This window comes from Penicillium pulvis, assembly GCF_028828015.1.
Source record: "Penicillium pulvis strain IBT 33274 chromosome Unknown contig_23_segment0_segment0, whole genome shotgun sequence".
Classification (NCBI taxonomy): Eukaryota; Fungi; Ascomycota; class Eurotiomycetes; order Eurotiales; family Aspergillaceae; genus Penicillium; species Penicillium pulvis.
In genome coordinates this window covers 1,159,360-1,187,103 of record NW_026643075.1, presented here as the reverse complement: position 1 = coordinate 1,187,103, position 27,744 = coordinate 1,159,360, and the positions used below count along the sequence as shown (strand labels likewise).

At 44.6% G+C, this 27,744-nt stretch overlaps 10 protein-coding genes across 10 annotated transcripts; 7 read left to right on the top strand and 3 right to left on the bottom strand.

The window, feature by feature from the left end:
* Positions 1 to 172: 172 nt before the first annotated feature.
* On the top strand, positions 173 to 3,126 carry N7503_004703 (DDHD family phospholipase; the record flags this gene model as incomplete). Its single annotated transcript, XM_057064250.1, has 3 exons — positions 173 to 1,644; positions 1,710 to 2,921; positions 2,994 to 3,126. 3 exons carry the CDS (start codon positions 173 to 175, stop codon positions 3,124 to 3,126), a joined length of 2,817 nt encoding a protein of 938 aa, XP_056921993.1.
* Positions 3,127 to 3,247: 121 nt separating this feature from the next.
* Positions 3,248 to 3,682, top strand: N7503_004702 (PaaI family thioesterase; the record flags this gene model as incomplete). The annotated part of the gene is made up of 1 exon (XM_057064249.1): positions 3,248 to 3,682. The coding sequence occupies one exon, from the start codon at positions 3,248 to 3,250 to the stop codon at positions 3,680 to 3,682; it is 435 nt and encodes a 144-aa protein (XP_056921992.1).
* Positions 3,683 to 4,180: 498 nt separating this feature from the next.
* Positions 4,181 to 7,090, top strand: N7503_004701 (uncharacterized protein; the record flags this gene model as incomplete). Its single annotated transcript, XM_057064248.1, has 2 exons — positions 4,181 to 4,725; positions 4,780 to 7,090. 2 exons carry the CDS (start codon positions 4,181 to 4,183, stop codon positions 7,088 to 7,090), a joined length of 2,856 nt encoding a protein of 951 aa, XP_056921991.1.
* A 352-nt stretch (positions 7,091 to 7,442) lies between these two features.
* Positions 7,443 to 7,961, top strand: N7503_004700 (transcriptional coactivator p15/PC4 family protein; the record flags this gene model as incomplete). Its single annotated transcript, XM_057064247.1, has 2 exons — positions 7,443 to 7,682; positions 7,749 to 7,961. 2 exons carry the CDS (start codon positions 7,443 to 7,445, stop codon positions 7,959 to 7,961), a joined length of 453 nt encoding a protein of 150 aa, XP_056921990.1.
* Positions 7,962 to 8,405: 444 nt separating this feature from the next.
* On the bottom strand, positions 8,406 to 12,700 carry N7503_004699 (uncharacterized protein; the record flags this gene model as incomplete). The annotated part of the gene is made up of 5 exons (XM_057064246.1): positions 8,406 to 9,080; positions 9,138 to 9,319; positions 9,385 to 9,870; positions 9,927 to 12,582; positions 12,662 to 12,700. The coding sequence occupies 5 exons, from the start codon at positions 12,698 to 12,700 to the stop codon at positions 8,406 to 8,408; spliced, it is 4,038 nt and encodes a 1,345-aa protein (XP_056921989.1).
* An 833-nt stretch (positions 12,701 to 13,533) lies between these two features.
* Positions 13,534 to 14,694, bottom strand: N7503_004698 (RNA-binding protein; the record flags this gene model as incomplete). The annotated part of the gene is made up of 5 exons (XM_057064245.1): positions 13,534 to 13,586; positions 13,638 to 14,067; positions 14,118 to 14,217; positions 14,275 to 14,331; positions 14,612 to 14,694. 5 exons carry the CDS (start codon positions 14,692 to 14,694, stop codon positions 13,534 to 13,536), a joined length of 723 nt encoding a protein of 240 aa, XP_056921988.1.
* Positions 14,695 to 15,667: 973 nt separating this feature from the next.
* On the top strand, positions 15,668 to 16,964 carry N7503_004697 (putative mitochondrial carrier protein; the record flags this gene model as incomplete). Its single annotated transcript, XM_057064244.1, has 5 exons — positions 15,668 to 15,766; positions 15,829 to 16,146; positions 16,200 to 16,475; positions 16,535 to 16,671; positions 16,739 to 16,964. 5 exons carry the CDS (start codon positions 15,668 to 15,670, stop codon positions 16,962 to 16,964), a joined length of 1,056 nt encoding a protein of 351 aa, XP_056921987.1.
* A 661-nt stretch (positions 16,965 to 17,625) lies between these two features.
* On the top strand, positions 17,626 to 18,483 carry N7503_004696 (60S ribosomal protein eL18; the record flags this gene model as incomplete). The annotated part of the gene is made up of 4 exons (XM_057064243.1): positions 17,626 to 17,629; positions 17,752 to 17,856; positions 17,961 to 18,328; positions 18,406 to 18,483. 4 exons carry the CDS (start codon positions 17,626 to 17,628, stop codon positions 18,481 to 18,483), a joined length of 555 nt encoding a protein of 184 aa, XP_056921986.1.
* Positions 18,484 to 18,801: 318 nt separating this feature from the next.
* N7503_004695 (glutamate-5-semialdehyde dehydrogenase) lies at positions 18,802 to 20,334 on the bottom strand (the record flags this gene model as incomplete). The annotated part of the gene is made up of 3 exons (XM_057064242.1): positions 18,802 to 19,709; positions 19,769 to 19,930; positions 20,034 to 20,334. 3 exons carry the CDS (start codon positions 20,332 to 20,334, stop codon positions 18,802 to 18,804), a joined length of 1,371 nt encoding a protein of 456 aa, XP_056921985.1.
* Positions 20,335 to 20,657: 323 nt separating this feature from the next.
* Positions 20,658 to 22,421, top strand: N7503_004694 (putative COP9 subunit 3; the record flags this gene model as incomplete). Its single annotated transcript, XM_057064241.1, has 5 exons — positions 20,658 to 20,825; positions 20,884 to 21,120; positions 21,180 to 21,632; positions 21,703 to 21,855; positions 21,927 to 22,421. 5 exons carry the CDS (start codon positions 20,658 to 20,660, stop codon positions 22,419 to 22,421), a joined length of 1,506 nt encoding a protein of 501 aa, XP_056921984.1.
* Between the last annotated feature and the right edge of the window lie 5,323 nt (positions 22,422 to 27,744).

The following is a 27,744-nucleotide window of genomic DNA, read 5'->3' as shown; positions in this document are numbered from 1 at the left end:
CGGGAATTGAACCTCCAAAACAACTCCACCTTTGTGATCCTACCCACATTGCTTCTCCCCTGAAACCCCGGTAAATGCAATTCGCAGGAATTCTCGATATTCATACATTGTACGCCTTGACTCATTCACGTTGATCCGGTTCAAGCTCTTGTACCGGGCGCGGCCGACGGCCATGGCGGGTGTCGACCAGAAATCATTTCTGGGGTCTTTTTCTCCATGGAGTACCCCGAAAAGCTCCACCCCCCAATCTGATCGACCGGGATCAGATGCTCTACAGCGCTCGCAGGGGGAAGACCACACGGTCACTCATCGACACAGGTTGAGCCTGCGTCATTATCCCTCGGATTGCCCGCCACTAAAAGTGAGATGGTTCTATGCAGTGGATTCACCAAAACGCAAGCCTGCCCTTCTCGATCCCAAGAAAGCCGACCAGAAACCTCCACCCCCACCCAAGAAGTTCATTCCCTTCTCATTGAAAGACTCGCTGTCGATCGAAACAACGTACCTCCGCTTATCAGACATTGAAGACTCCAAGGGAAGCTCCCAAGCCCAGCCCAAGTCCTCAGACCCAGTGTCAAAGAAGGTCCCCGTGAATGAGGATTACCTTTTTGATGTAGATGTGGAAGATCGAGAGCTTGGCCCGGCTTATTGGATCGGCCCTATCTACGAAGTTCGTCGTGGAACATGGTTCTTTCAAGATGGCTCCAACCTGAAACCCTGCGAAGAGAATCTTGCAACCCAACTAGAAGAAGGCTATCTGAAATTACGCCCGTGGCGGACAGAACAGGAGGTGAAATCAGCCGAGCTGGCCACCAAAGATGGACAGACTCGATCAGAGGGGGAAATGGACCACCATAATTCCCAATCTGATATCGGCCTACCAAGTAGTCACGATTCAACCGAGCCAATTACCCAAATTCCAGGAAACGAACCCTCCTTAGGACCTACGTCTGATTCCCAGCAGCACCGTCTCTTTGGGGCCTACATGAATAGGACTGTTGTCTACCAAGATGCTTCTACAGCCTGGATCAACACCGACGACTTTATGTCCCGCGTCAGCACGACCGTGTACCAAAAGTTAGGCGGTGTTCCCGGCACAAAGGTCGTGCGTGGCTTGGTGGAACCCAGGCGGGCAAAAGATGCAGTAGACCCTCGGGGCCAAGAACGAAAGCCCATCGACAAGACAGCCAGTGGTGCCGGTTCTGGACCCTCGGTCCTGAAGCTTCCTCAGGATATAGGGCAAGATTCGGCAGACAAGCAAACTGCGAGGAATGTGATCGAAGCTGATCCTCTTGAAATGCGGCCCAAGTCCACGCTGGAACGACAGATGTCATCTCTCGCAGGGGAACCGCAAAATCCAGCGGAACTCGAGGAACAAGCCCGTCGACAAGAAGAACAGGAAATGGAAGATCTGAGAAAGGTCGATAGTGAAGATAGAGAGCGGGAGGTCGATCATCTGGTCTTGGTAACCCATGGTATCGGCCAGCGACTTGGATTGCGGCTGGAAAGTATCAACTTTATCCATGACGTAAATGTCCTTCGAAAGACGCTCAAGGGGGTCTATAAAGCTTCGCCTGACCTCCAAGCACTCAACTCGGCGTTTGGAGATAGCGATGGCAATTGTCGTGTACAAGTGCTTCCTGTGTAAGTGAGGACGCTGCTATCTCTCCATGGGTCACCTCCAATCCTCCATACTAATTGCTGTCTAGATGCTGGCGCCATCTCCTGGATTTTCCTTATCGTGGAGTCCGACAGAACCGGAAGGAACTTGATCTTACGGATGCCGACACACTCGAGGATGATGCATACCCCAGCTTGGCAGATATCACATTGGAAAGTGTGCCTGCCGTGCGAAATCTTATCTCAGACCTGGCAATGGATGTACTGCTTTATCAAAGTGGATACTGTGAGCACATTTCCAACATTGTGAAACAAGAGTGCAATCGCATTCTTCAACTCTATAAGAAGCGCAATCCCTCTTTCAAGGGATCGGTCAGCCTTTGCGGCCATTCTCTAGGGAGTGCAATCCTATTCGATATTTTATGCCGCCAACCAAGGGGTGTTGACCGCACCCAGGAGAGCAATGCCAGGGCAGAGGAGAGCGAGGATGCCCCGGATGGACGAGGTGGAGGGTCCCGTGCCTTGGATTTTGAATGTGAAGAGTTTTTCTGCCTGGGCTCTCCCATCGCTCTCTTCCAAATGCTAAAAGGGAAAACCATTGCTGGATATTCCTCCTTAGACACAGGAAATCGAAAAAGTGCTTTGGACGTGGAACTTGATTCCACCGCATTTGGGTCATTCAAGGGCTCTAAACGCGACTCACGTGGTGTTGACCGGACTGACAACTCTGCGATCGATTCTGCACCTAAATGTCGCGACCTTTACAACATCTTTCATCCATCGGATCCTGTGAGTTATCGTATCGAGCCGCTAGTCTCCCCAGCGATGGCAAGTCTAAAGCCTCAACCCTTGCCCTCAGTGAAGAAAAGTCTGTGGACTGCATCAGGCCAAAGCCTTTCGATTCTCAAAGATCGCATGGGTCAAAGTGTGGGATCTCTTTGGAGCAATTTCACATCCGGTGTCGCGAGCAGCTTGTTGAACCGCCATCTGGGGTTGAATGCCGATGAAGTCCCCGCTGGTAGATCGACTGGCAGTCAACCAGGGCACAAGCGCACCCAGTCCGGAACCCCACAGGATTCGTCTTTGGATTCTGAAGAGCAATTCCAGACCTTGATTGACCCCGACCTCGAGACACTCTACGACGGGTTTCAAAAGAGGCGCAGTACGCAGAAGAAAGACTCGACGCTTACATCAGGAGAAGACGATATCAACCATGATGAACAGGAGCGAAAGATGAAATTTGAAGATGCGAAAGTGCGATCACTAAATTCTAATGGTCGCATTGATTATAGTGTGCAAGAGTTAGTGACTCTCCCCCTTTTCTGCTCTTGATGAATAATCTGACGTAGGTTCTTTTTTTACTAAATTTGTAGAGGGGCATTCGACATCTCCTTGATTGCAAGCATTGCTAGCCACCTCACTTATTGGGGAGATGAAGACGTCAATCACTTCATTTTATCCCAGATGTTGTCTAGACAATCTCGGCATCGGAGAAAGCGCATTTAGACTCCACTCGGTCAACGACTTTCTCCGGACCCGATCCCGAAAATCCCTTTTCTCCCTCTCTCTTTGTTTCTCTCCTCCTTTCTCTTCCATCTTTATCTTTTCTTTTTCATCTTCTCCAACCATGAGCACTGAACTCCAACAGGTCCAGAAAGTGTGGGATCGTACTCGCCCCAACAGCCCTATATATGAATTCCTTCTAAATGAGATTGAACTTTATGAGGCTGAAAAGGGTGTGGTGCGAGCTCGACTCCAAGTCGGCCCTCGCCAGCTCAATTCCAAGCGCACCCTCCACGGTGCTTTCTCAGCCTGTGTGACTGACTGGGCCGGTGGAATGGCCATTGCCTCCCACGGATTGGACTCTACGGGGGTCAGCACAGATATTCATGTCAATTATCTCTCCACGGCCACTGACGGTGATTGGCTTGAAATTGAAAGTCGGGCCAACAAGGTTGGCAAATCCCTTGCCTTTACAACCGTGACGATCTCAAAAAGGACCGAGGATGGTCTTGTGATCGTTGCTCAGGGTTCGCACACCAAGTATGTGCGAGCTCGATAGAGAGAGATCGGGACATGATGTTGTTACCATGATTTCCTTCTGAATAGAACATACTAGAGAACATTAGATAGAACCCATCCCGCAATCTCTTTACGTCTGGCATGATTCTCATGCACTTTGAATGCCCAGATTCACTCGGATAGCGGAGAGCAAGTTCCATTCTGTTTAGCTTTAGATGCCTGACTTGTCTTAATGACTGTGAGGCAATTATGAATGGATACATTATCGTTATTAAATATTATATACGTTTATCTACACGTACATTTGACTCTATAAATATCCCTACTGTAATGCTTGTTATGGAAGGGAAAACGCCCAATTGCAGCCAAGCAAACCTCCGCACTGACCACCGTTCCTCCATGCGGCGATCTCCTAGAATCATCCGCAGCATTGGCTCCCCTTTCTTTCCATGAATGTCCAAAGGGAGGGGAATGGAGGTGTGAACCACTTTGATACTTGCTTTAACTGCCCAAATTTAACTCACCTCTTAGAATCACCATGGAACCCTCCAGCGATGATTTGCCCGCGACCAAACCCACCACACCGGAGCTGACAGCTTCTCCTGAACACATACAACACACCTCCTCACTGGAACGCCCCAATCATACAGCAGGCCTGCTGAAGGGATGTCTCGATTCAGCTCTTGAATTCTTATCGACTTCTAGCAATGAAAGGCTCCTCGGCGTATTGGGGTTACTTGTCATCGGAACCTATATAATCTTGGGACGACTTGGGCTTTTGTTGATCGGTGCAGCGCTAGGAGCCATTCTACATGCATCTTGGGAAGGACCGGCTCATTCAAACAACAACGACATACTATCAGCGCCGAAGAAGCGGCGCGAACTCGCCCTGGAGGTTTCCAAAAGATTGCTAGACTGGCCCCTCCGCACGATTTCTGCTACCCGTGATGAGGGAACTGATGGTAATATTGTCGCACCACCGGAAGATCTCTCAACCTCAGATCTCGAATACGGAACTTTTCGACCAGCAACTGCCGCTGCATTGAGAGTGCTGACTGATGCGGTCGTGAAGGACTATGTGAAGTACGGCCAAGATCCCCCTTGGTAACTGATCCCCTTGGCTGACTAAAGATGAAGATACTGGTATGAGCCGATTCTCCCAGGAGAAACAGTGTTTCCCGGATCCTGTCGACGAACCTTGACCCATTTCGTAACGACCATTTCGTCTCACCTGTCTCGTAAACGGACCGAAGAGACATTCCTACAATTTCTCACGAACTCATCCTCAATAATTATTGTTTTCCTGAACGAACTTTCCGCTGCATTCTCTGCGGCTGGGTCCTCGCCAGTGGAAGCCCAAAAGATTGTAGAGCAATACCTTGAAAATGCACCGGATAGCAGCCTGGCCAATGTGTTGTCCAAGGAGCAACAGCGGAAAAAGCTGAACATGATAGCAGATGATATCCTGTCGAATTACCTCGACCCTAAAGCATACCGGTGCTCTCCCGTCAGGGATTTTCTTCGGGAGATATTCGCTCGAGTTGTACTGGAGTCAACGGTGATCAGTCTTTCTCGCCCCGAGTTCATAAACGATTGGATCATCTACCTACTCCAGGGTGGCGAATCTGAGATCATGCATGCAATCGATGCTGGCGTCGAAGGTGCACGGAACCAGGGCGTCAATTCCTCCAGGATCTCAGAAGATGCAAAGAGGGTACTCTCCGAGCCGCCTAACGACAAAGCTCTATCACAGGCTCTTGAAAGCCCACCAGATCAGAGAGATATGGCAACAGAGGAGGCCATGCGAGAGGCAAAACGTCTGAGCGCTATGATTGCTTCGCAGGATATGCAGGGCACAGCTTCGAAACCCCGGGTCCAAAGCAACCATGATGAAGACATACCACTTTCCCGTGTCAATGATGCTGTCAGCTCGTTGCCACAATCTGCAACTGATACCCAAGTGAGCAGTGGTCAAGTAGACACAGCCAATTTACCCCGAGACGAAGCCCCGCCCCCACCTGTGAGCCTCCATGGAGCTCAGGTAATGGTAGACGATGATGCGGCCGGGAGAGAGAAGGGGATTATCAAATCGAAACCAACATGGGACTATTTGGTTCAGGTTGAACCAACCTCCACTCGTTCCACCGGATGGATGGTGTTCCGGAAATACAGTGACTTTCAGTCTTTGCATGAAATGCTAGAGACTGTAGCTCGACTGAACGGAATACAGGGCTTCTCCGAGCAATTTTCCACTCTACCTGCTTGGAAAGGTAAGACTAGGCACCACCTGTCTCGGGATTTGGAGCGATATTTGCAGGAAGCTACGAAGCATGAGTCTCTTACCGAAACCGATCGAATGCGCCGATTTTTGGAAAAGGAAAGTGGCATCAACGAAACAGGAGTGACCAAAACTGGATATTCTTTCCCAAGCCAAACTACGTTCGAGAATATGAGCAAGGGTGTATTGGGAGCGCTGACCAACGCTCCCAAAGGGGTGGCTGGGGGTGGCAAAGCAGTCCTTGATGGCGTGACAGGGGTCTTTGGGGTGACTGGCCATGGCAGAAAGCCAAGCACCACTTCCAACCGACAGCCTGTGCCCCATAGAAGTGCCCCAGGGGCTGACCATGCTCCTACCGTTCCCGCAGATGCTACCAATGATCATTCTGCCTTGAGAAATAGCGAGGGAGAGGAATCTTCCTTATCTATGTCGTCGCCAAATCCCTCGTCGGAAATGTCTGGAGAGGAGAGCCTTCGGTTGTCTTCCAGTGATATCCACCATGACGTTAGGCTCACTGCTGATGAACAGGACGTGTGGACCATGGAGTCGAATAGTCACGTCGAGGGGGTGCAAAGTAAAGAAGTCCCTGGCACGATACCTGCCCCGCTTCCGAATCACACGAGGACGAGCAGTGATTTGAAAATCATTTCGCAAAACACGCGTCGACAGCCAAAGCCTATCACTGAGGATGAGACTCAGATTGCAGTCGAGTTGATATTTGCGGTTATCAATGAGCTGTATACACTGTCCTCGGCGTGGAATATCCGACGCACCCTGTTAAATGCGGCCAGGTCCTATATCCTACGGCCAGGTAGCCCAACCCTTGAAACGATTCGTACCCTGCTGCAGGATTCCATGATTGAAAGCCACACATCTGACGATGCGATTGGCGAGTACCTAAAGAAACTTCGTGAGAACGCTCTCCCGACAGAAGAAGAATTCAAGGCTTGGCCCCCACCACCCACTGAGGAAGAGAAAGAGCAGGTACGGGATAAGGCACGTCGGCTATTTGTTCAGCGAGGAATCCCACAGGCGCTTACCAGTGTCATGGGGGCTGCTGCTAGCCGGGAAGCTCTGGAGAAAATTTTCGATAGTCTCCAGGTCGAAAGTGTGGCACAGGGATTTGTCTTCTCAGTTCTTTTACAAGGCTTACGGGTCTTGGCATTATGATGATGACCATATCAATGTAGATGTAAAAGTGGATGTTCATGAAGTAAATTTTTTTTTTTTTTTTTTTTTTTTTTTTTTTTTTTTTTTTTTATATATATATATAATGTTGGCATGCTAGATATGGCCCATGGTCTACAAAGTTTGCAACTTCAAGTATTGAAGAGAGGTACATAGTCTATAATTGGTATATACCATGTACACTCTTATGTCTTATTTGCACTCTTTGCACTGTTTATACGCCTTATCATATCAGCTTACCAGATTGGGAAGACATATTATCACCATGTGACCCGACGCGTATTGACGCGCCTTTGCTCTCTGCATCTCTCTACCTTATCATCCACTCTTCCTCATGGCTTCTCGCAAGCGCTCATCGGATGAGCAAACTCTTGGGAGTGGGACCGGTCTCCAGTCTAAGAAGGCCAAAGTTGGCTCGGAGGAGACAGGCACCTCGAAGGTGGATACGAATGGTGATAAATACTGGGAAATCTCCAAAATGCGACGAGTGATCGTCTCCTCATTTCGCGGCAAGCCCATGGTCAGTGTGCGTGAGTACTACGAAAAGGATGGCCAGGAGCTTCCGGGCAAGAAGGTTAGTGATTCCTAGGCCCGCGGTGAATGCTCCAGCATGTTCGGAGACTGATACGGACTTCCGCAGGGGATCTCCATGCCCATTGCCCAATTCGCTGCCCTGGTCAAGATCCTCCCTGATATCGAGGAAGCTCTCAAGGGACATGGCGAGTCGTTGCCCAGACCGATGTACTCGGAGGATGGAGCCCAATCTGATGAAGATCAAGACAAGAGAAGCAAAGGCGCCAGTCCTTCCAAGCAGAATATTGAGGCTACTAGTGAGGAGGACAGTGAGGCATAATTCGCCTGTGACAGATCGTGAAATCTGCATGGTTTGTAGGAATCACCAATAACAAGGACTGAATATGTATGATCTATGTGATCCAACAACTATCATGTAGAGATAGAACTTTATGAATAGATCTCTGATAGATGATCGAGCTTGCTAGGATGATCTTGGCCCATGAACCTGGTTAATGACGAGGCATCGTAGCTAAACGGGGTGGGGCAAGAAAACCCGGCCCAGTAGATGTTCTTGATCGCCTTCACACTAAGTGCCTTGAGTAGGTAGGTATCTGGGTATATACTTGATAACATTACTCTAAATTTTTAATACTACGCCTTAATACGGCGTTTTACTAACACTGGGTGGTCTATACTCATATATGCCCATATACAGCTTTAATTTGATCTTGATTTGATAAACATGGATTGATGCTGCTTCTTCCACTTCTTTAACCAGAACTCACATACTTGCACCCTGAGTGGCTTCTCGGTTGGCAATTGAACCTCCCCGCCAGCCGAGACGGGCATCCTTTGGATGAAGAAGCTTGTGTTGGTCGCCGACTCGGCCCCATCCCCCACCTCCAGGAGTTTGGATGATAATACGCTCTCCCGGTTGCATCTGGACAGAATTCTTCCCACCCAAATTGATAACTCGTTCTTCCCACTCGCCATCAGGTCGTTGAACAAGACGCACCCAAAGATTCTGGCCGCACTTGGCGTCTTCACCCCCTTCCAGTCCGTACGGATGAAAGACCCTACGTTCGGAGAGGATAGAAACCTGGACAGGGATACGAAACTCGATCTCTCGGGTGACCCCGTCCCCCCCGCGATGTTGTCCCTCTCCACCGGAGTTGGCTCGTAGACTAAACTCCCGCAGGACAACGGGATATCGTCGCTCGAAAACTTCGGCGTCGGTGATACGCGTATTAGTCATATGAGTATGCACTCCTGATGTGCCCTCCCAGTGAGGTCCCGCGCCACTCCCACCAGCGACGGTTTCGTAGTATCCAAATCCTTGTTTTTCCACTTCACCTACCTTGTTACCGCCAAATCCGAACGTCAGGTTGTTGGTATCTCCCTGTGAGGCGGCGCAGGCTTGGAAGCATCTCAGAATGACATCGGTCACTCGTTGACTCTGTAGAAAACATCAACACACGAAGAGCGCATTTTGCATGACTCTTATCTCTCTTACCGTTAAAACATTCCCTCCAACAACTGCAGCAGACTCTGATGGAGACAAGAGGCTCTTCTGGGGAATGCGGACATCGATTGGTTTTAAACAACCCTGGTTTAGCGGGATGTCGTCGGATATGAGGCATCGCAGGCAATAAATAATTGCAGAATATGTGACGGCTTCTGGGGCATTGATGTTGGCTACGAGCGTAAGATTAGCCTGGGAAAGCAGAAAGCAGTATATAAAGATCTTTCTCTCAACTCACCGTACACCTCCGGACCTGTTCCGTCAAAATCAAAGACCGCTTCGCCCTTTTCCGCATTGATTGATACTTGTAGCTGAATAGGTGTACCATCGTCCATATAGTCAATTGCCCTCAGATCGCGCCCGGCGAATTTGAGGCTGATCTCTTTGAGGAGATTCCGTACACTGAGCTCTGCATTATCTTGTATCTGACGCATGTAGAACAGAACAACCTTTTCCCCGTATTCTTCAATCAGGGCGCTAATCAGATTGATTCCCTTTTTGTTGGCAGCAATTTGAGCCTTAAGATCATTGAGGTTGTCGGCCAGACACCGGGTTCCACTACAATCGGAATATCGGGCCGGCTCGTTGTACAATAGCTCCGTGATACGTTTTTCATTGAATACGCCCTCGGAAACCAGTTTCTCGCTCTTGATCGTAGCTCCCTCTTGATAGAGCTCTTTGGAGTGAGGGGGCATAGATCCAGGCAAGATGCCACCTATGTCAGCTGAGATGATACAAGGTTAGTTTTTATCAAAATGCGTGGAAAACAGTGAACAATACCATGATGTGCCCTCGAAGCGACGTAGAAAATGATATTTCCGTCACTAAAAGCAGGTTGAAGAACCGTGATATCAGGCAGGTGAGTGCCACCAAACTCGGGGTGATTGGACACGATGACGTCGCCTGGTTTCAATTTGCCATGCCAGAGTTGAGCTTGCATACGAACACAGGTGGACATACTTCCGAGATGAACGGGGAGATGAGGTGCATTCGCAACTAATCCACCTTCGGCGTCGAATAAAGCACATGAGTAATCGAGTCTTTCTTTGACATTAGTACTGACACTAGTTTTCTGTAAAGCGCGTCCCATCTGCTCCGCAATGGCCATGAATCGATGGGAAAAGACACTGAGGAGAATCGGATCTACTGTCTCGGTACTGATCTGAGGCAGGCTGGCGCCAGATTCACCAATATGAACAACAACATGAGTCTTGATGAGAAGGGCAGAGGCCCCGGGTGGCACCACGATGGTCTGAGTATCATCGGCAAGGATCGCCGGTCCTTTGACTTGATCATTGATCTGCAATTCACCCAGTTTATAGATGGGTGTTTCATGTCGACCGCCCTCAAAATACACCAAGGATTTTCGGTATTCTCGGCCCTCCACTAAATCTCGTGGCTGGGATTCTCGAAGTTGTGCATCCACCGTTTTCTCGGACATCTGAAACCTCTTCCCAATACCTCTGACCCGCACATCGTCAACAATGATATCTCGGTCCGGTAGAGTAAATCCGAATTCTTCCCCATGTTGATAGACAAAGGCCTTGCCAAAAGCCCAGTCTTCCCCGCCAAATAGAAGATTGGCCTCTTCTCTGCTGGGTTTCAAGATCATCAGAGCGGATTCCGTGCCTCGGTACCGCATATTGAGATACTCTTCATATACAATCGATTCATCCTCAAAGCCTTGCTCTCGTAGCGTGTGGGATGACTTCGTCTTCAATTGATCCATCTTCTCCATGAGATCCTGTCGGACACCTTGATCATCGCTCCAAGTCTTGGATTCTGGCTCCTGGTTTTCGTCAACCACATCGGCCAGGGCCATCCCATACGCAGAAAGAACTGAAGAATAACGATGAATTAGTATCTGCCGGATTCCAAGGCCTTCCGCAATCGCCACGGCATGCTGCCCTCCTGCACCGCCGAAGGTGGCCAGTCTATGTTTAGAAGTATCGTGGCCTTTGGCTTCTGTTAAGGATCGGATTGGTCGGGTCATTGTCTCGTTGGCAACCTTGATAAAGCCGAAGGCAACTTCATCCGGGGTCATTCCTTTCCCTTGTCCTCCCTGGGCCATTTCTGCGTTGATATCCTGGGCCAGTTGTTCGAACAATTCTCGGCTTCTTTGTTCGTCCAACCCTTGATTTTCGCCCTTGCCAAAGATACTGGGGAAAAAGTCTGGAACCAGCCTACCAAGGAAGAGATTAGCATCGGTCACTGTCAATGGACCATTCTTGCGGTAGCACGCAGGGCCTGGGTGTGCTCCTGCAGATTCTGGGCCAACAACAAAAAGTCCATTGCGGTAGAATAGCCTAGAGCCACCACCTGCCGCGACGGTATTGATATCTAATTGAGGTGACTGGATGGTCACTCCCGCCGTAGTTGTCTCAAACACATGTTCGTAGCGACCCGCTCCATATCGGCTGACATCAGTACTGGTTCCACCCATATCAAACCCGATGATGGGGATCTTCGCCTCGTGATCATACGACGTCAATGCATAGCCCACCACTCCACCTGCTGGACCCGATAAAATGGCTCGTAGGCCGGAGAATTGATCAACATCGACTAAGCCGCCATCTGACTGCATAAATTCGCAACGGGCTCCCCAGGCACCTTCCTGCTTCTTGACACTTTCCTTGCCAAGGCCTCCTTGAAATCCAGCTTGAAATCCCGAGATATATTTCTTGATTGTTGGGGTCAAGTATGCATCCGCACATGCCGAAGTGGCCCGCGGGATGAGCTTAATCATGGGCATAAGCTCATGGCTGAGGCTAACGTGGTGAAAGCCGATCTCTCCAGCGAGACGCCCCACCAGTGCCTCATGATCAGGAAACGTGTATCCATGCATTAGGCACACTGCGATGCAGCGAATTCCTCGATCATATACTTCTTGTAATTGCAGTTTTACCATATTTTCAGACGGGCGCTTCAGGACCCGCACTGCCTCAGAAGAGAGGCCTTGCACGATGTCAGTATCAGATGAAGTGCTCCCTCGTGGATTGGTGGCTGTAATATGGCGTTGAGGGTCCTCTGCATAATCCTCCAGGGTCACACGCTCGTCTACTTCCACAACTTCTTCATAGAGCACCTCCGGACGCTTGATATTGAGGTCGAAGATCCGAGGGCGTGACTGGTTACCAATCTGCAGACAGTCTCGAAACCCCTTACTCACTACTAGTGCGATTCTTTCTCCTTTGCGCTCTAGTAATGCATTGGTCGCAACCGTGGTGCCCATTCGTATGCTCTGGATTAGAGAGGTATCAATCGATTTACCTCGCGGGATTTCATGGCCGGTGAGCCTGGATAGGATCCGCCGGATGCCCTCGAGAGGAGCATCTTGATAGTTGTTGGGATCTTCAGAGAGTAATTTGATCACAACATCATCTTCCAAACGGCCCGTTCCCGGGTTTCCTACACAATCAGTGAAGGTGCCACCTCTCTAGATGTTGTGTCAGCTGAAAGTCAGAAGGACCAGTTGGAAGCGAAAGAAGATAGAAACGGGACAATAAGACACTTACATCGATAGCAATGCTAATACCTTTCTTCTCTGCTTCCATAGTAATGAGGGCGGTGATAAGCTGACCAGTCTCAAGACCCAAAGATAAGGTATTCCCCGCATTTTAGCTCTCCTACGTCATTATGAGAATAACCTACTCTTCATCCTCTAGTTGATATTATAATGTCGAGATAGTGGTAGAATGTATGACACAATCCTGCTACAATAGGAAAAATATCTTCCTCTCTGAATGATAATGCAGGGGCAAGTATATATGCAAGTGAAATATCATGAGCAAAGCTGGAGACTAATAAATCTTCCATTAATTTCTTACGAATTGAATGCATACAATGACTCTACAAAGGGCGATCCGAGAGAAGGAACACATTTCCTGGACAGACTCCGACCGGTCGAACAGGGCGGGGCGTGTAATATGGAGAACCGTTGTGGAATTAAAATCTGCGAATAAGACGGGGGGGGCGGACGGTATTCATCGAAGGAACGCTAGGACGATAGTAGAGGGGGGGGGGAGATAGAGAGAGACGGGCGAGGACTTAAAGCACGATCGCTCGTCGTTCGTTTCGATGGAATCCGAGCTGCTGACCAGGATAAATACCAACAACCACAAAAAGAAATCAAACACGGGGTTAAGGGCCGTCACGGATCCCCTAGCCAGAAAGAACTGCAGGATCAAACTTGGGCGGAATCGGGGGATCAGGGAAGAAAATGACTCGACATATGCGACAAGGGGTGCCAGAGCCAACTTTTCTGGTGAAACCCCTCATCGTTTGATCAAAGGCCAATGACACTCATGTAGAAATACGAGACGATCGGCACGAATTCCTGGCATAGGAAGAGGGGGTGCAACTCGACAAAACATGGTACTGAGTTGATCTACTCAGCAGTATCAAGCTCATCATGAGCAGCAGGCACGGGGTCCAGGGGTACTTTAAATTATGAGTCGCAGCCTTCATGTTGAGGAGGGGAGCTCGACATACCTTTCCTGTCTTCACCATTAGGAACGTTCTCACGCTCATCGTCACGGCGCTCGCGATCATCATCGCGTCGTTCCCGGTCATCCTTGGCATCGCGGTCCCGGTCATCCGGGCTACGGGAACGGTCGCGAGAGCGTTCGCGATCGCGATCACGGCGGTCGCTATCCCGGTCTCGACGGTCGACGTCACGGTCGCGGCGATCGGTATCCCGGTCATGACGATCGTAGTCACGCCCCTCATACCGATCATCACGTCGCGGGGAGTAGTCGCCACCTCGGCTGCGGCGAGGCGATGGAGAGCGGCCACGGCGAGGAGGAGTACGGTCACGGCGACGCTCGCGACCAGAATCACGACCAGAATCACGAGCAGGGTCGCGAGCAGGGTCGCGGCCAGAATCGAACCGCCATGAGGCGGAAGGCGGAGTACGCGCCCACTGGAGAAAATGTAAGCTACGACCGTAGCAGAGAAAGTGCTTAAGCTTACTTCGATCTTCAGCAGATCATCACGGCCAATGCGCTTGTTGTGCATTTCGTGATAGGCATCATCGGCATCCCGACGGCTCTCGTATTCAACAAAGGCGAACCTAGGACTCAAGTTAGGAACCAAAACACAGCTAACACTGGCAGGGGGTGGAGCTTACAATCGGCTCGAGGGAGTACGAGGAGCTGGGATATCGCAGCGAACCAGGCGACCATATCTAATGCAAATATCAGCACGTAAGTTGCAAGACCAAGATGAGAGTGCAGCCATGACACATGACCGAGGGCCAAGGGCGTCTTCTTTTTCCTTCCGTAGCTTTCCTAAGAAGCAACTTCCAGGTAGTAAAAACACATCCGATTACCGATATCACAGCAGCTTCATTCCGGGATTTACAGGGAGCTCATCGTAGCGTCGGGGATGGTGTTGAAGGGGGTATAGGGGAAGAAAGGGATATCGTAGATCGTGGGTTCATGGCGGCGGATGTGGGCGTCACGTACCGTTCGAATTCGTAGGCAAGGTCGCGGGCTCGGGTACCGTGGCCGAAGCCGGTGACATAAAGGGTGGTTCCTGATCGAGACATGGCGCAAAGAGCAACACGAGGATGAGAGTTTAGAGGGAAAAGGTGAAGGTGAAGAGAATGAGATCCTTGAGGTTGGGCGGTGGACAGGCGGGCTATAGAGACCATGTATGCAGGAATGTGATGATGAAAGCGAAACAAGTCGTTTCTCATCGAATGATGACGATATGATGTACATTATCCATGATACTATATGGATACCGTAGTAAATAATATTGTTATCTAGATTATATGGATCTATCAGTCGTCAAGAGTCATTAAGAAAATTATAGAATTAAACCTAAACTCATAATCTATGATATCCTTATTTCAGGTGTGGCACCATCGGGAGGTACCGTAGATGTCGGCAGTCGGCATGATGTGTATTTCACCCTTCTCCAACCCTCCACTTTAAAGCTTAGTTCGCACACCCTCTCCGGGAAACTTCTCTGTCCCTGAAACATTCTTCAAGGCTTCCAATCTTTCTCTTCAGTCAGAGAACAAAATCATTTTTCGCAAATCGACGGTACGATTAAGAACAGTTTGGGACAGAATTGCAGTTCTCACAACCCCTTGGTCTTCGAGGAGGCAAACCTCACCGTGGTTTTTTGGCACCTTCTGAGACTACCTACATTTACCAGCACTTCGGTCGAGCCAGTGGATTCCTCAAGAAAAAACATCATTGTTAGGTCTACGGAAGGATGGACCTATAAAGCACTTGCCAGTGACGATTACAGACAAGCTTCATGGCTGGCACCCAGCACATTGAATCCAAAACAGACTCTTACTTTCTTGTGGTGGGTTATTGATTCAAAATCTTGACGGCCAGGCATTCGAGATTACATTCGCGCTTTTCCTCGGATACAAGGATTGGGTTTAGTTTTGAGGAAACTTGGGTGCATGAGAGTGAGAGGAGCTCAATATATCGCTGGTGGCGTATCTTGTATTTTCAAAGTTGCGAACCTGCTGTCGTCAAAGCGTACTGTATGCTGCCAAAATGAGCCTCAATCGACAAAATGGGACACAGACCAGTGGGGTGGATGATGCAACAAAGCCTGCGTTGCAGAGCTTACAGTTACCCCCAACTCCGGCAAAGGTTGGTAGGAGTTCAGGCCCCATTGTCAACACCCTGTAGGCTGATTATTCGTCTTCAACTAGGAATCTATCCCTCGACCGCCATCAATGATGGGTCAAGCAAGAAAGAGGCTTGCTGAGCCAGTTGTCGCCGCATTCATGGCAGGTGGAGTGGCCGGCGCAGTCTCCCGGACCATTGTATCACCGCTGGAACGCTTGAAAATCCTCCTGCAGATTCAAAGTGTAGGGCGTGAAGAGTACAAACTTTCCATTTGGAAGGCTCTGGGGAAAATGGGCCGCGAGGAAGGCTGGCGAGGATTCATGCGCGGCAATGGGACAAATTGTATTCGTATCATTCCCTACTCTGCAGTTCAATTTGGAAGCTATAATTTTTACAAGAAGGTAAGTACTACTCCTGCGTTAGAAGTGTGGATTGCTGATTGACCTTGCCGCAGTTCGCCGAGTCTCCTGATGGCGATATGTCACCGGCTCGCCGCCTCCTATGCGGTGCTGCTGCTGGCATTACGTCCGTGACGTTTACCTACCCTTTAGACATTGTTCGTACACGACTTTCTATCCAGTCTGCTTCGTTTGCAGATCTCGGGAATCGAGACCCCACTCAGAAACTGCCAGGCATGTTTACCACCATGGTTTCAATATACAAGAACGAGGGTGGTACAGTTGCGCTCTACCGTGGCATTGCCCCTACTGTTGTGGGAGTGGCGCCTTACGTGAGTTTTTTCTCTATATCCCGCCGGAGTTCCTTGGACGTCTTTGCTAATGGTTACAGGTGGGGCTGAACTTTATGACCTACGAATCGGTCCGAACATACTTGACACCAGATGGAGAGAAGAATCCGAGCTCGTGGCGAAAGCTGCTTGCGGGTGCAATCTCTGGGGCAGTGGCTCAAACATGCACATATCCCTTGTATGTTTCCTTATGCTTTTGTCTCTTGTTCTGTATTTTATGTACCGTGAAGGCTAATATAAACTAGTGACGTTCTGCGGCGACGCTTTCAGATCAACACCATGTCCGGAATGGGGTATCAGTATAAATCGATCTGGGATGCCATACGAGTGATTGTGGCACAGGAGGGCTTGCGAGGACTCTTCAAAGGAATTGGGCCCAATCTTTTGAAAGTCGCACCCAGCATGGCTAGCAGTTGGCTCAGCTTCGAATTGACGCGGGATTTCCTTGTCACTCTCGGTGATAAGGATTAGTGCAACATACCTAGATGAGAGTTGTTTTCCTTTCTTTTCGGGTTTACTTGGCATATATTTCCTATTCCCATTCCCTCTTTTTCTCTCTCTTCCCATTCACCTCACAACTGTGGCGGGAAGAAGGGGGGCTGTATATAAAGTTTTTCCTTTTCTGCCTATTTCAGCTATGTCAGGAACCCAACGGCGGCAGAGTACATCTAGATTAAGTAGAGTGCACTTTTTTTTCTTTCAGATTTATCAATATCAGCAAGCCAAACTTGATAAACTCAGGCTTGGAGCTCTTACTGTATCCTGACTAACCAAAACTGTAAATTACAATTGTTATTATTATTATTAACATTATTATTATGTATGTATGTATGTATGCATATATGTACGTACTCGTACTCCACTAAACAACGTAGACTAGAATATTTGGGTGGACACCGCTAAGCGGAGAAGTCGCCACTTGGATCAATCGGGTGCAATCAGGTGACAGCGGATTTCGGCCACTTTGTAATGCATTCACACACGTGACTCGTTCCCTTCCAGATTAGGGCTAGTGTAGGGCTCAACCCACACACACCCGCGCAGCCGAAAGTCCAAGACCAAAAACCTCCTGCAGTTTCCATACGGGTGCGACAGCAAGCTAACTCCAGGTGTTCAATTCATACCAGCAGCCATGGGTATGTGCTACCATTCCAGAACCCTTAGATTCGTCGCTGTGAATGCAAACATCGTTACATCAACTATTCTCGGTGTTACTTCTGAAATATCTCCAGAGCTGACGGATGTTGGAAATTTTTAGGTATCGACTTGGACCGGCACCATGTGCGCAGCAGCCACCGCAAGGCTCCTAAGAGCGAGAACGTTTACTTGCAGGTGCTCGTGAAGCTCTACCGCTTCCTTGCTCGTATGAATCCCCATCGAAATCTCTCAACTTTTCTCATTTGCAACGCCGCATGAGTGGAGGCCATTTGTGCGTTCGAACCAATACTGATCTGGGGTCTCTGACAGGCCGCACCGAGTCCAACTTCAACAAGGCGGTTCTCCGTCGTCTCTTCATGTCTCGCATTAACCGTCCCCCCGTGTCGATCTCGCGTGTCGCCTCGAACATCAACGAGACTCAGAAGGGCAAGACCGTTGTTGTCATTGGTACCGTCACCGATGACAACCGCCTTCTGTCCGTCCCCAAGCTGTCCATCGCTGCTCTGCGCTTCACCGCTACCGCCCGTGCCCGCATCGAGAAGGCCGGTGGTGAGGTCCTGACTCTGGACCAGCTCGCCCTGCGCGCCCCTACCGGTGCTAACACCCTTCTCCTGCGTGGCCCTAAGAACGCCCGCGAGGCTGTTAAGCACTTCGGTTTCGGTCCCCACTCCCACAAGGTGCGTCAAGTATTTTTAGATTCAATGATGTGGCTCAATTTGAAATTTATATGCTAACCTATCTGCCATTGCTATAGAAGCCCTACGTTGCCAGCAAGGGCCGGAAGTTCGAGCGTGCCCGTGGTCGCAGACGCTCCAAGGGTTTCAAGGTCTAAAGAACCTTGGGTGGATAGTGGTACAGGCACTAGTTTTGCTGTGCGTTTGTCTTACGGCGAATCTCCAATCGCATGGAATTATGGGGTGTCTGGATATCTCGCTAGGTCTGACTGGAGAGCCAAGTCGATGTACCTAAAGAGGCAACAAGTCTTTGATGGGTGGCGAGACAGAACTTTACGAATGGAAGGAGGCGCAAAAGAAAAATGCATCCGGCTTTGTCCTCATCTTTTCTACGACTGCGAAATGTTTCAAAAAGAAAAAAAAATTCGTTGTATTCATGGCTTTTGGTAGACTCTATGTAGGATTACAACTTTATACTAAAAGGGTAGGGTGGAATGGATATAATTCCGTCCACCCGGGCCATCGTGGTAGTCCCCCGCTGCATGACCATTGCCTCGAATCAAGTATTTGTAAATGGTCAAGCCCTCGAGCCCGACGGGGCCCCGAGAATGAATCTTGTTGGTACTGATGCCCACTTCTGTCCCAAACCCGTAGCGCATTCCATCGGCAAACCGGGAGGATGCGTTCCAGTAAACTCCAGCGCTGTCGATGCCACTCATGAACAAGTTCGCCAGCTCTCGGGACTCGGTCAAGATGATTTCGGTGTGCTTGGACGAATGTAGATTGATGTGTTCGATGGCGGCCTCAACAGCTGAGGTTGGCGAAGTTGTAGCAGGGACGGTCTTGACAGCCAACACCAAGTCCAAGAATTCGGTGTCATAATCTGCCTCCGTAGCTAATTGCACCCCAGTGCTTTTCTCTGTCGGCAAAGTCTTCAACAAAGCCGCCTTGGATGCCTCGTCGCACCGGAGAGAGACCCCTTTGTCAATAAGAGCGGTTGCAACGGCGGGGAAAATGGAGTCCAAGATATCTTCATGCACAAGTAAAGTTTCCAACGCATTGCAAGCGGCCGGGTAGTCCGTTTTTGAATCCACAATAACTTTCACTGCTGTGTGGATATTGGCATCCGAATGTAGGTAGGCGGAGCAGAGACCGTCGGCGTGTCCAAGGACAGGGATCTTAGTGTTGTCCTTTACAAATCGAACTAGTTCGTTGGATCCTCTGGGAATCACAAGATCAATGAGCGAATCCTGGGCCAGGAGAGACGAAACTGCATCCCGCGATTTGACAAGTTGAATTGATGAAACTGGCACCGGGGAGCCAGCAATGGCATCAGACACAACATTTGCAATGGCCACAAAAGATTCTAGGGATTCTTTCCCACCTATTTAGAGTGTATCAATAATGGTTGCATATCTCGCACAAATGGAGGACTTTGGTTACCTTTCAAGATTGCAGCATTGCCTGACTTAATGGCCAGGGCAGCGATGTTTGCAATAACCTCTGGACGAGCCTCAAAGATGATCAGCAGGACACCAATCGGACAACTGACTCTTTCCAGAGTCAGGCCCTCGTCTAGCAGGCTCCGCATTGTAATTTTGCCAACTGTGTATCGCTGGCACGGTTAGTTGCATTCAGATGTTTCAAGATCGCATTCCCTTCTGGAAAGGAAGCGTAGTTGTGGAAGAATAGTGGGATGTAGACTTACCAGGATCTTCTAAGTCGCGGACACTCAAAATCCCCTCTAACATATCGTCATACTTGCCGGGCCGAGACAGATCCAAACGTTTCAAAACACTGTGGTTGAGATCACCGCTGTTGGCGGCACGAGTGGCAGCCTCCACATCCCTCGCATTGGCTGCAAGAATCGTGGCTCGGTTCTCTTTCAAGGCGTTGTGAAGTGCTGTCAGGGCTTCATTCCGAGCCGCATTGGGGAGGATTGCGAGTTTGCGAGACGCGAGGGACGCGCTTCGAGCCACATCTACCGCAGCAGACTCGGTCAGTGACATTGTACTGCTTTCTGGGGTGATCGACGTTTGATGATTCACGGAGAAGACTGAGGGGTAAAAGAACTCGGGGCGGACGGGCAAAGAAAAGACGGTACTAAACCATGAGTCAAGACGAGGGGCACAATTGGAGCGGTGTGGGGAACATGGTTTCCCATCTCCACTTAGCTTCACCCAAGCTGCTCCTCGCTCAAGCTCAACCCATATAGGACCCTTGAGCACACGAAGTGATCCCCGTCTTCGTTCTCGTCAGTTAAACCCTGATAGTAGGTTTCTGTCTACGTTCACTTTCTTTGACACTGACAGTACGTAGTATCGGGCTCAGCATGTCTATCGTCACCGACCTGGTCGCGGCGTCAGCAGCCCTCCGTGACCCAGTTAGCCTCTCAAATGAGGACTATGACCGCCAGTTGCGCGACCATACTGCGTATATTCGGCAATTGATATCGAAGAGAGATCTGGGATCTATTGCCCGTGATCAGGAACTCTTGAATGCGAGTATACACGATTCTCATGGCACTTCAAGGCCGATCAACTGACTTATTGATGTAGCATTTTGATCCTTCAGACGACTCAATCACTTACCTGCTTCTTCTGCGTCTTCAGATCCACACTCTGCAGGAAGCATCTGGTGGGATCCTACCAACAGAATTATTCCCGTTCGGAAGACTATGGTCAAAGTCAGCACATTACTTGGAGGTATTCGATCGTGTTCAAGTCAGATATATCGGTCACGAATGGGTCCAGTTGATTGAATTCGTGGTACTAGCTGCGAAAGCTACTTCAAAGGTAAAGTAAAGGCTTTTCTGGCTCATCTGACCGTTAAACGGTTGACTGACACCAAATAGCCATTGTTGGCCGCTCGACTGATTAAGGATGCACTATTGCGGCTTGATCCATCATGTGCTGTCTTAACATCAACCCACCTACTTCTAGCCCAGCTCTGTCTTGCGGCTAGGGCGTATACCTGTGCTTTGCCGGTGTTGAACAAGCATATATGCCATATTCCTGCGCTGCCGAGCCGTGCTTCGTCCAACTCACTTTCGATACGTTGTGCAGAGCATGAATCGAGTCAGTCGTTTATCAATGAGACTACCGGTCTTGCATCAAAGTTATCGTACAGAGACTACTTGCGGTACTTTCTCTATGGTGGGATGATTTATTCTGCGCTGAAAGAGTGGCGCAAGGCATCGCATTTCTTGGGCATTGTAATCTCTATGCCAACGATGGGTTCTGTGAGCATGATAATGGTTGAGGCTTATAAAAAATGGTTACTGGTAGGGTTACTCGATAAGGGCAAGGTGAGTGACCTTTATTGCATCTTCTGTGGGATGATGAAACCTTGACCTTACTAATGCTTGCTTCCATTAGCTATGCTCTCCTCCGAGTATAACTGCACCTCATGTGATCAAAACACTCCAATCCCTGGCCAAACCTTACATCAGCTTCGCTCAAGCCTTTGAGCGTGGGGATATGAAGAGGCTAGAGGCGGAAGTAGATGCTGCTAGGGATATTTGGCATCTGGTGGGTGATGATGTGTTTTCACGCCACGGTTACTATCTAGTGTGCTCCTAGGACTAATCGCCTCTTTTTAGGACAATAACACGGGCCTTGTTTGGCAGGTAGTGAATGCATACTCAACACATTCATTAATCAAGGCCAAGAAGGTCTTTGCAGCCCTAACTGTGGCAGAACTTCAGTCCCACACATCACCATCACCTATGGATGTTAATGGAGTTGTTAAAGCCAATTTAGCATCACTTGTTGTGTCTAATGCTATAGATGCGACATTAGCACAGCCTCAACTATATTCTAAGGATACAATGTTACGGTTCGCAGATATGTCCTCTCTCCCGGAGGTCTCTCGTGAGACCAAGGCGCAAGTACAGTTTGAGGGAGAGAGGCAGTTACTTGAAGCCCTTTTTGGTGGTGTGGAAGAAAACAGCAATGGGCTAAATTTGAGTGAGGAGTTTATTGATAATGTTGTGAAAGGCCAACAAGCATGGCCTAGTGCTACAGTTATGAACCCATCTCTAGGTGGAGATGCTGGTTTGGAGATGGACGAGGATATCATGGGGGATTTATCCTAAGGATAATGATCAATTATATAGCTTTGGTTGGTATCATTAAAGTAGGGGTTTTTCTTGCTCTTCTTATTAATGGTATTTTAAGTGGCTCTATTTATCTATGATTTACTCTTATATTTTGATTATTGTGTGCCTACTTATTTAATCTAGATTACCCTAGAATTTAAAGGTGATTAAGTGGTTCTACTAAATTAGTGCCTTTTCTTACCTAGTGCTAAAAATAATCATATCTCTTAGCTTTATGGCTATTGAATATATTGACTAAATTTGATTAAGTAGGGTAATAAAGGCTAATAGGCTAGTTTATATATAGAATAAACTAGTACTAGCTACCTAAGTATAATAAGAAATACTATACTATAATAAGAAAGATATTCATAAGAGATTATATAAGTATTCGTACTTAATAATTAAGCCTAAGTAGCTTAGAGATAGAATAATTTAATATAATAGGAATATAAGAAATCTAATATATAGTTTACTTTATATAAAAGATTTCTACTCCCTTACTATCTTAGCTTTTTCTAGTCTAGTCTTTCTTTTTATTAATATATTTAATATAAATTCATTTGGTTCTCTATATTTAATTATATAGAAGTACTTTGAATTAATAATTTCAGCTTTATATACTATCTAATATTACCTAATAAGAATTTACTCTATAGATCTAAGTCTATATAAGACTAATTCATAATAATATAATTATAACTAAGACTTAAGGATAAGCCTTAATATATGAATATAATTACTATAATTAATTAATATCATATAATATATTAAAACCCCTAACTTTATAAGACAATATTATAAAGTAGTAATTAAGATAGTTTCTAATGAATAACTAATAATTTTATTATAGATAAACTTAGTATAATTTAATATATTCTTATAGATAAGTATGAGATTAGTCTAGAATCTATATCTATAAGTATTATAGGAATTAATAAAGTAATTTAAGTATAGCTATATATTGTATCTTTATTGGCTATAGTAACTTTATAGCCTACTTAAATAAGATATTTAGAGAAATTAATATGATTATTAGTATAGAGAAGAGACTTATTATACTTTAAAAATTGACTATATCTATTAGTATAGGTAAGATATTAAAGTTAAGAGTTAAGAATAGACTTAGATTATTAAATTCTAATATCTAATATTATTCTAGTATCTATCCTAAGAACTGAAATAAAAGTAAAAAGTCCTAAGATCAAAGATATAACTCTTAAGGATCTATAAATAAGGATTTAAGAGCTAATTAGCCCTAAGAATAGAATATAACTATGTAAGATCTGTATTTATAATTATAATATCAATAAGATTATAGGAGATAGAATCTAAGACATTAGAGATTATAAGTTGAAAATACTCCAAGAATCTCATAAAGAATAAAGATATATATATATAAATAATAATATTTTATAATAATATAGTAGATAGTATACTTAAAAAGATTAAAGTAAATATCTTACTTTATATAGTCAAAAGTACTAATTAACTTGGGAGTATATAGAAGTTTTATAGATCTATAATATATATAGTTGATCTAGGCGCTATTAATTTAAGAAAGATAGACTAACCCCTATCATAGGATTAAATAGGAAAAATAAAGACTAAATATAATCTATAAAACTAAAGTAATATCTATTTATAAGATAATAGATTAATAATAAAGTGGAGATAATAGACTAAAAGGCGAGCTAAGTATCTTATAAAATTTATAGGCTTGAGGGCTTGAGGGGCCTATTAAATTATATTTGAAAAGCTTTTTTTGTAAAAAAAGCTTATTAATAGAGCTACTTTAGCGCTTTAGGGGTTTTTAGAATAAAATTCTAATTTAAGTTACTTCTATAATCTACTAGTAGTATTGTACTCTAGAGATAGATATTAAGCTTTAAAACTACTTACTTAAGATTATATAGATTTAAACTAATTATAGTAGAGCTATTTTTACCTATATTTAACTTAAAAGCTTAAAGGTATATAGATAAATATATATTAAGGAGATTTAATTTATTAATATAATTATAAATATTATTAAATTATAGAATTAAATAACTTCTATACTAACTAGGAACTAATATTTATTATCTCCTCTTTATTCTTAAGATAATTAAGGAAAAAAAGACCTTTTAAAGCTTATAAACTCTAATCTTATATATAGTTTTTCTAATTTTATTAATCTTAAAATACCAGTCTTTTAGAATCCCTTATCCCTATCTAATAATATTTATCTACTCTTAAAGATAAACATCAAAGAAAGACCAAAACTAGATATACTAGTAGATTCAATTATAGTGATCTACTTATAATTTCTAAATTATAAAAATAAGATCTGAATGTAATATTATACTCTTATTATAACTTTTATAATTATAGTTAATACGATTATAAAACCTATCTTATTAAAGTCATATATATGATCTAGGTTAATCCTTTTTTCCAAAAGATTATCTTCTAGACTAGATTTAACTAGCCTTATACTATTCTAAGATCCTTATACTTTATATATATATAATTATAATTTTCTAAGAATTAGATAGAAAGCTTTGAATACTACTTTATTTAGTTATAAATATATTTTCTGTAAACAGTCAATAGTGGGGTTATTCCTTATGTAGTAAGGGGAAAATTTTAGTACTTCCTAGATATTCTTAGGTCTTAGAGTAGCTCTATATATATCTAGAGATATAATCTAATTTTTAATTCTATCTTCTTAATTTTAGTTAATCTTCTTAAATTTATATATAATTTAATAAAGTCCTAACTCTATAAAGCTAATCTTAGAGTAAAGAATATAGAATATTATGTATAAGCGCTATCTTATAGATTATGAATTTTTCCTAATCTTTAATAGCTTATATAGTAAAAAGAATATAACCTTCTTACTTTATTTATTTTCAAATATTTCATCAGTATTCTAAAGCTATAGTACTTGGTTAAAGATTGATAGTCTGAATAACTAATTTATTCTAATAAAATAGCTATAAATTCTATATATAGGAAATAGGGTTATTAGAATATACAATCAGTAATAACAAATTTAAAATAGAAGAAGAAAATATTAAGAATATTCTCTAATAAGTAGGACTTGATCTAATATATAATAATTTATAGGCTTTTATCACTATCATTAAAAGGTAGTCTTAGATTTATAAAAGTTATAATAGGGCTAGATTAATTAATAAATCAATCTACCTTATTTAAATAAATTAAATAAGCTATGAGGTTATCTAGAATGTAATTAATCTTCTATAAATTTAATCTAGACTTATTACCTAAGATATAGAGATTAATAGCGTTAGTAGATCTAAAATGACCATTTTCAAATTATAAAAGATAATATTAATAGAGCTTAACTATAATATTAGTATTTAAAGTTTAGATATTATATCTTAAAAGAGTAAAATATTCAATGAAATCTTATTTTTTCTATCTTAGAAGTTACTAAAAGATAATCTGGTAGTCTCAAATATTATAATTATATAAAATTAACATTAAATATTATAATATTAAACCAATAGCTAAATAGATATATGTAGCTACTGACTAGATTATAATAAAGGGATTAAGAAAGCTATATTAGCTATATTAGCTATATTAATATATTAATATATAATAATAATAAGTCAAATTCAATCTACGATTATTAGACTTTTATTATAATTAGTAGATTATAAGATAATGCCTGGACTTATCTATATATCTAGATTAATGTAAAAAAGAAATTATCTAGAGATATTATAATAAGCCTATAGAGGAAAAGAATATTATGATCTATTTTTATAAAGTTAAAAGGCCATAATATAGTTATAGTAGCTATAGATAAGCTAAATAAATATAGATATATAGTCTTTATTATATATATAATTAGGAGTTTAATAGTACCACGCCCCCAATATTAGAGCCACGCCCCTATATGACCAAAAATCCGTTCTGCTATGATTTTCTAGAGGTTCTGCTATGATTTCTACCCCGCCTTCGTAAAATGGAAGTTTTCTGCCTTTGTTTACCTTTTTCTGCCCTATATATCTTACCGCTTTTGCTAGGAAAAAAAACTCCGTAAAATCCACTTAGTAATCACGTCTATATAGTAAATTATATAGAAATTGTATGATTTTGACGCTATTCTGGAGCTCTGAATTCGAGTATTATAACTATCTACTACCCACGTCCACGTCTATGTCCCCGCCTACTACCTACTAGGTGACCTACCTTACTATGGGTATGGGTACGCCCCCCCCGACCCCTAAGCCCGCCCCTTAGGCCCTAAGCGATGTACTTAAACCCTAAAGGCTTACGTTGTGTTATGCGATTAAATAGTATAAGCGGGTCTTCTAGCGTATATAGTATAAGCGACGGCGTGGGCTATAAGGATAGTACTTATATTAAGGGGGCTTACGAGGATAGCTTGAGCGAGGATAGTATAAGCTATAAGTATATATATAAGGTAGTCCTCTACGAGGCTAGGACCTCTAAGCTCTTAGAGAGATATATATAGTTCTTAGCCCTATAAGGGCGACCTTTACCTTAAACTAGTAATAGATTAAGGATATATAGCTTAGGCGTAATTAGTAGAGCTTTACTAAGCTTATAGAGGTGCTATTACTAATAGAAGAGGTTAAGCTTAAGGCCTTAACTCTTATCTAGGTGCTACTTAATAATATAGATATATAGTATGCCTACTATATCCTTAGAATTATATTTATATATAGTAGAAATTATAGGTTTATTAACAGCCTCTAGGAGGTATTTCTTAAGCTTTTTTATTATATTTTCTATAGCTTTCTTTAAGATATAGATTATAAGTAGTCTATAAAGGGGGTAGACGCTTATTAGTATATAAATCCTACTATTTTATATAGTAAGCTTATTCACGCGATACTATTAGTTAATAACCCTTATAAAGTTAATAAAAACGACTAAAAGATTATTAATTAAAGTTATTAGGTCTTACTTTAGTAGCTAGTAAGTACCTTTATATCTTAATATAGATATCTAGCCTAGATAGAGATAGAATTAGGTAAAAAGCTTTAGAAAATACTCTAGGTAGTTATTAAGCTACTCCTTCTTAAGATATATATAAAGTAGTTTAAAGATAAGGTCACTATAATATTCCTAGAAGTAGTTCTATATAGAGTTAAAGGTATAAGAGGTACTTATATATAGAATACTATTCTAATAACTCTTTATAATCTCCTATAACGCGAGTAATAGCTAATTAATTACCTTAGAAAGCTACGCTTTTATTATAGATTAATTAAGTAATATAAGCTTATCTAGAAGAGCTATCTTATTCTTAACTACTACTTTAATTTATGCCTTT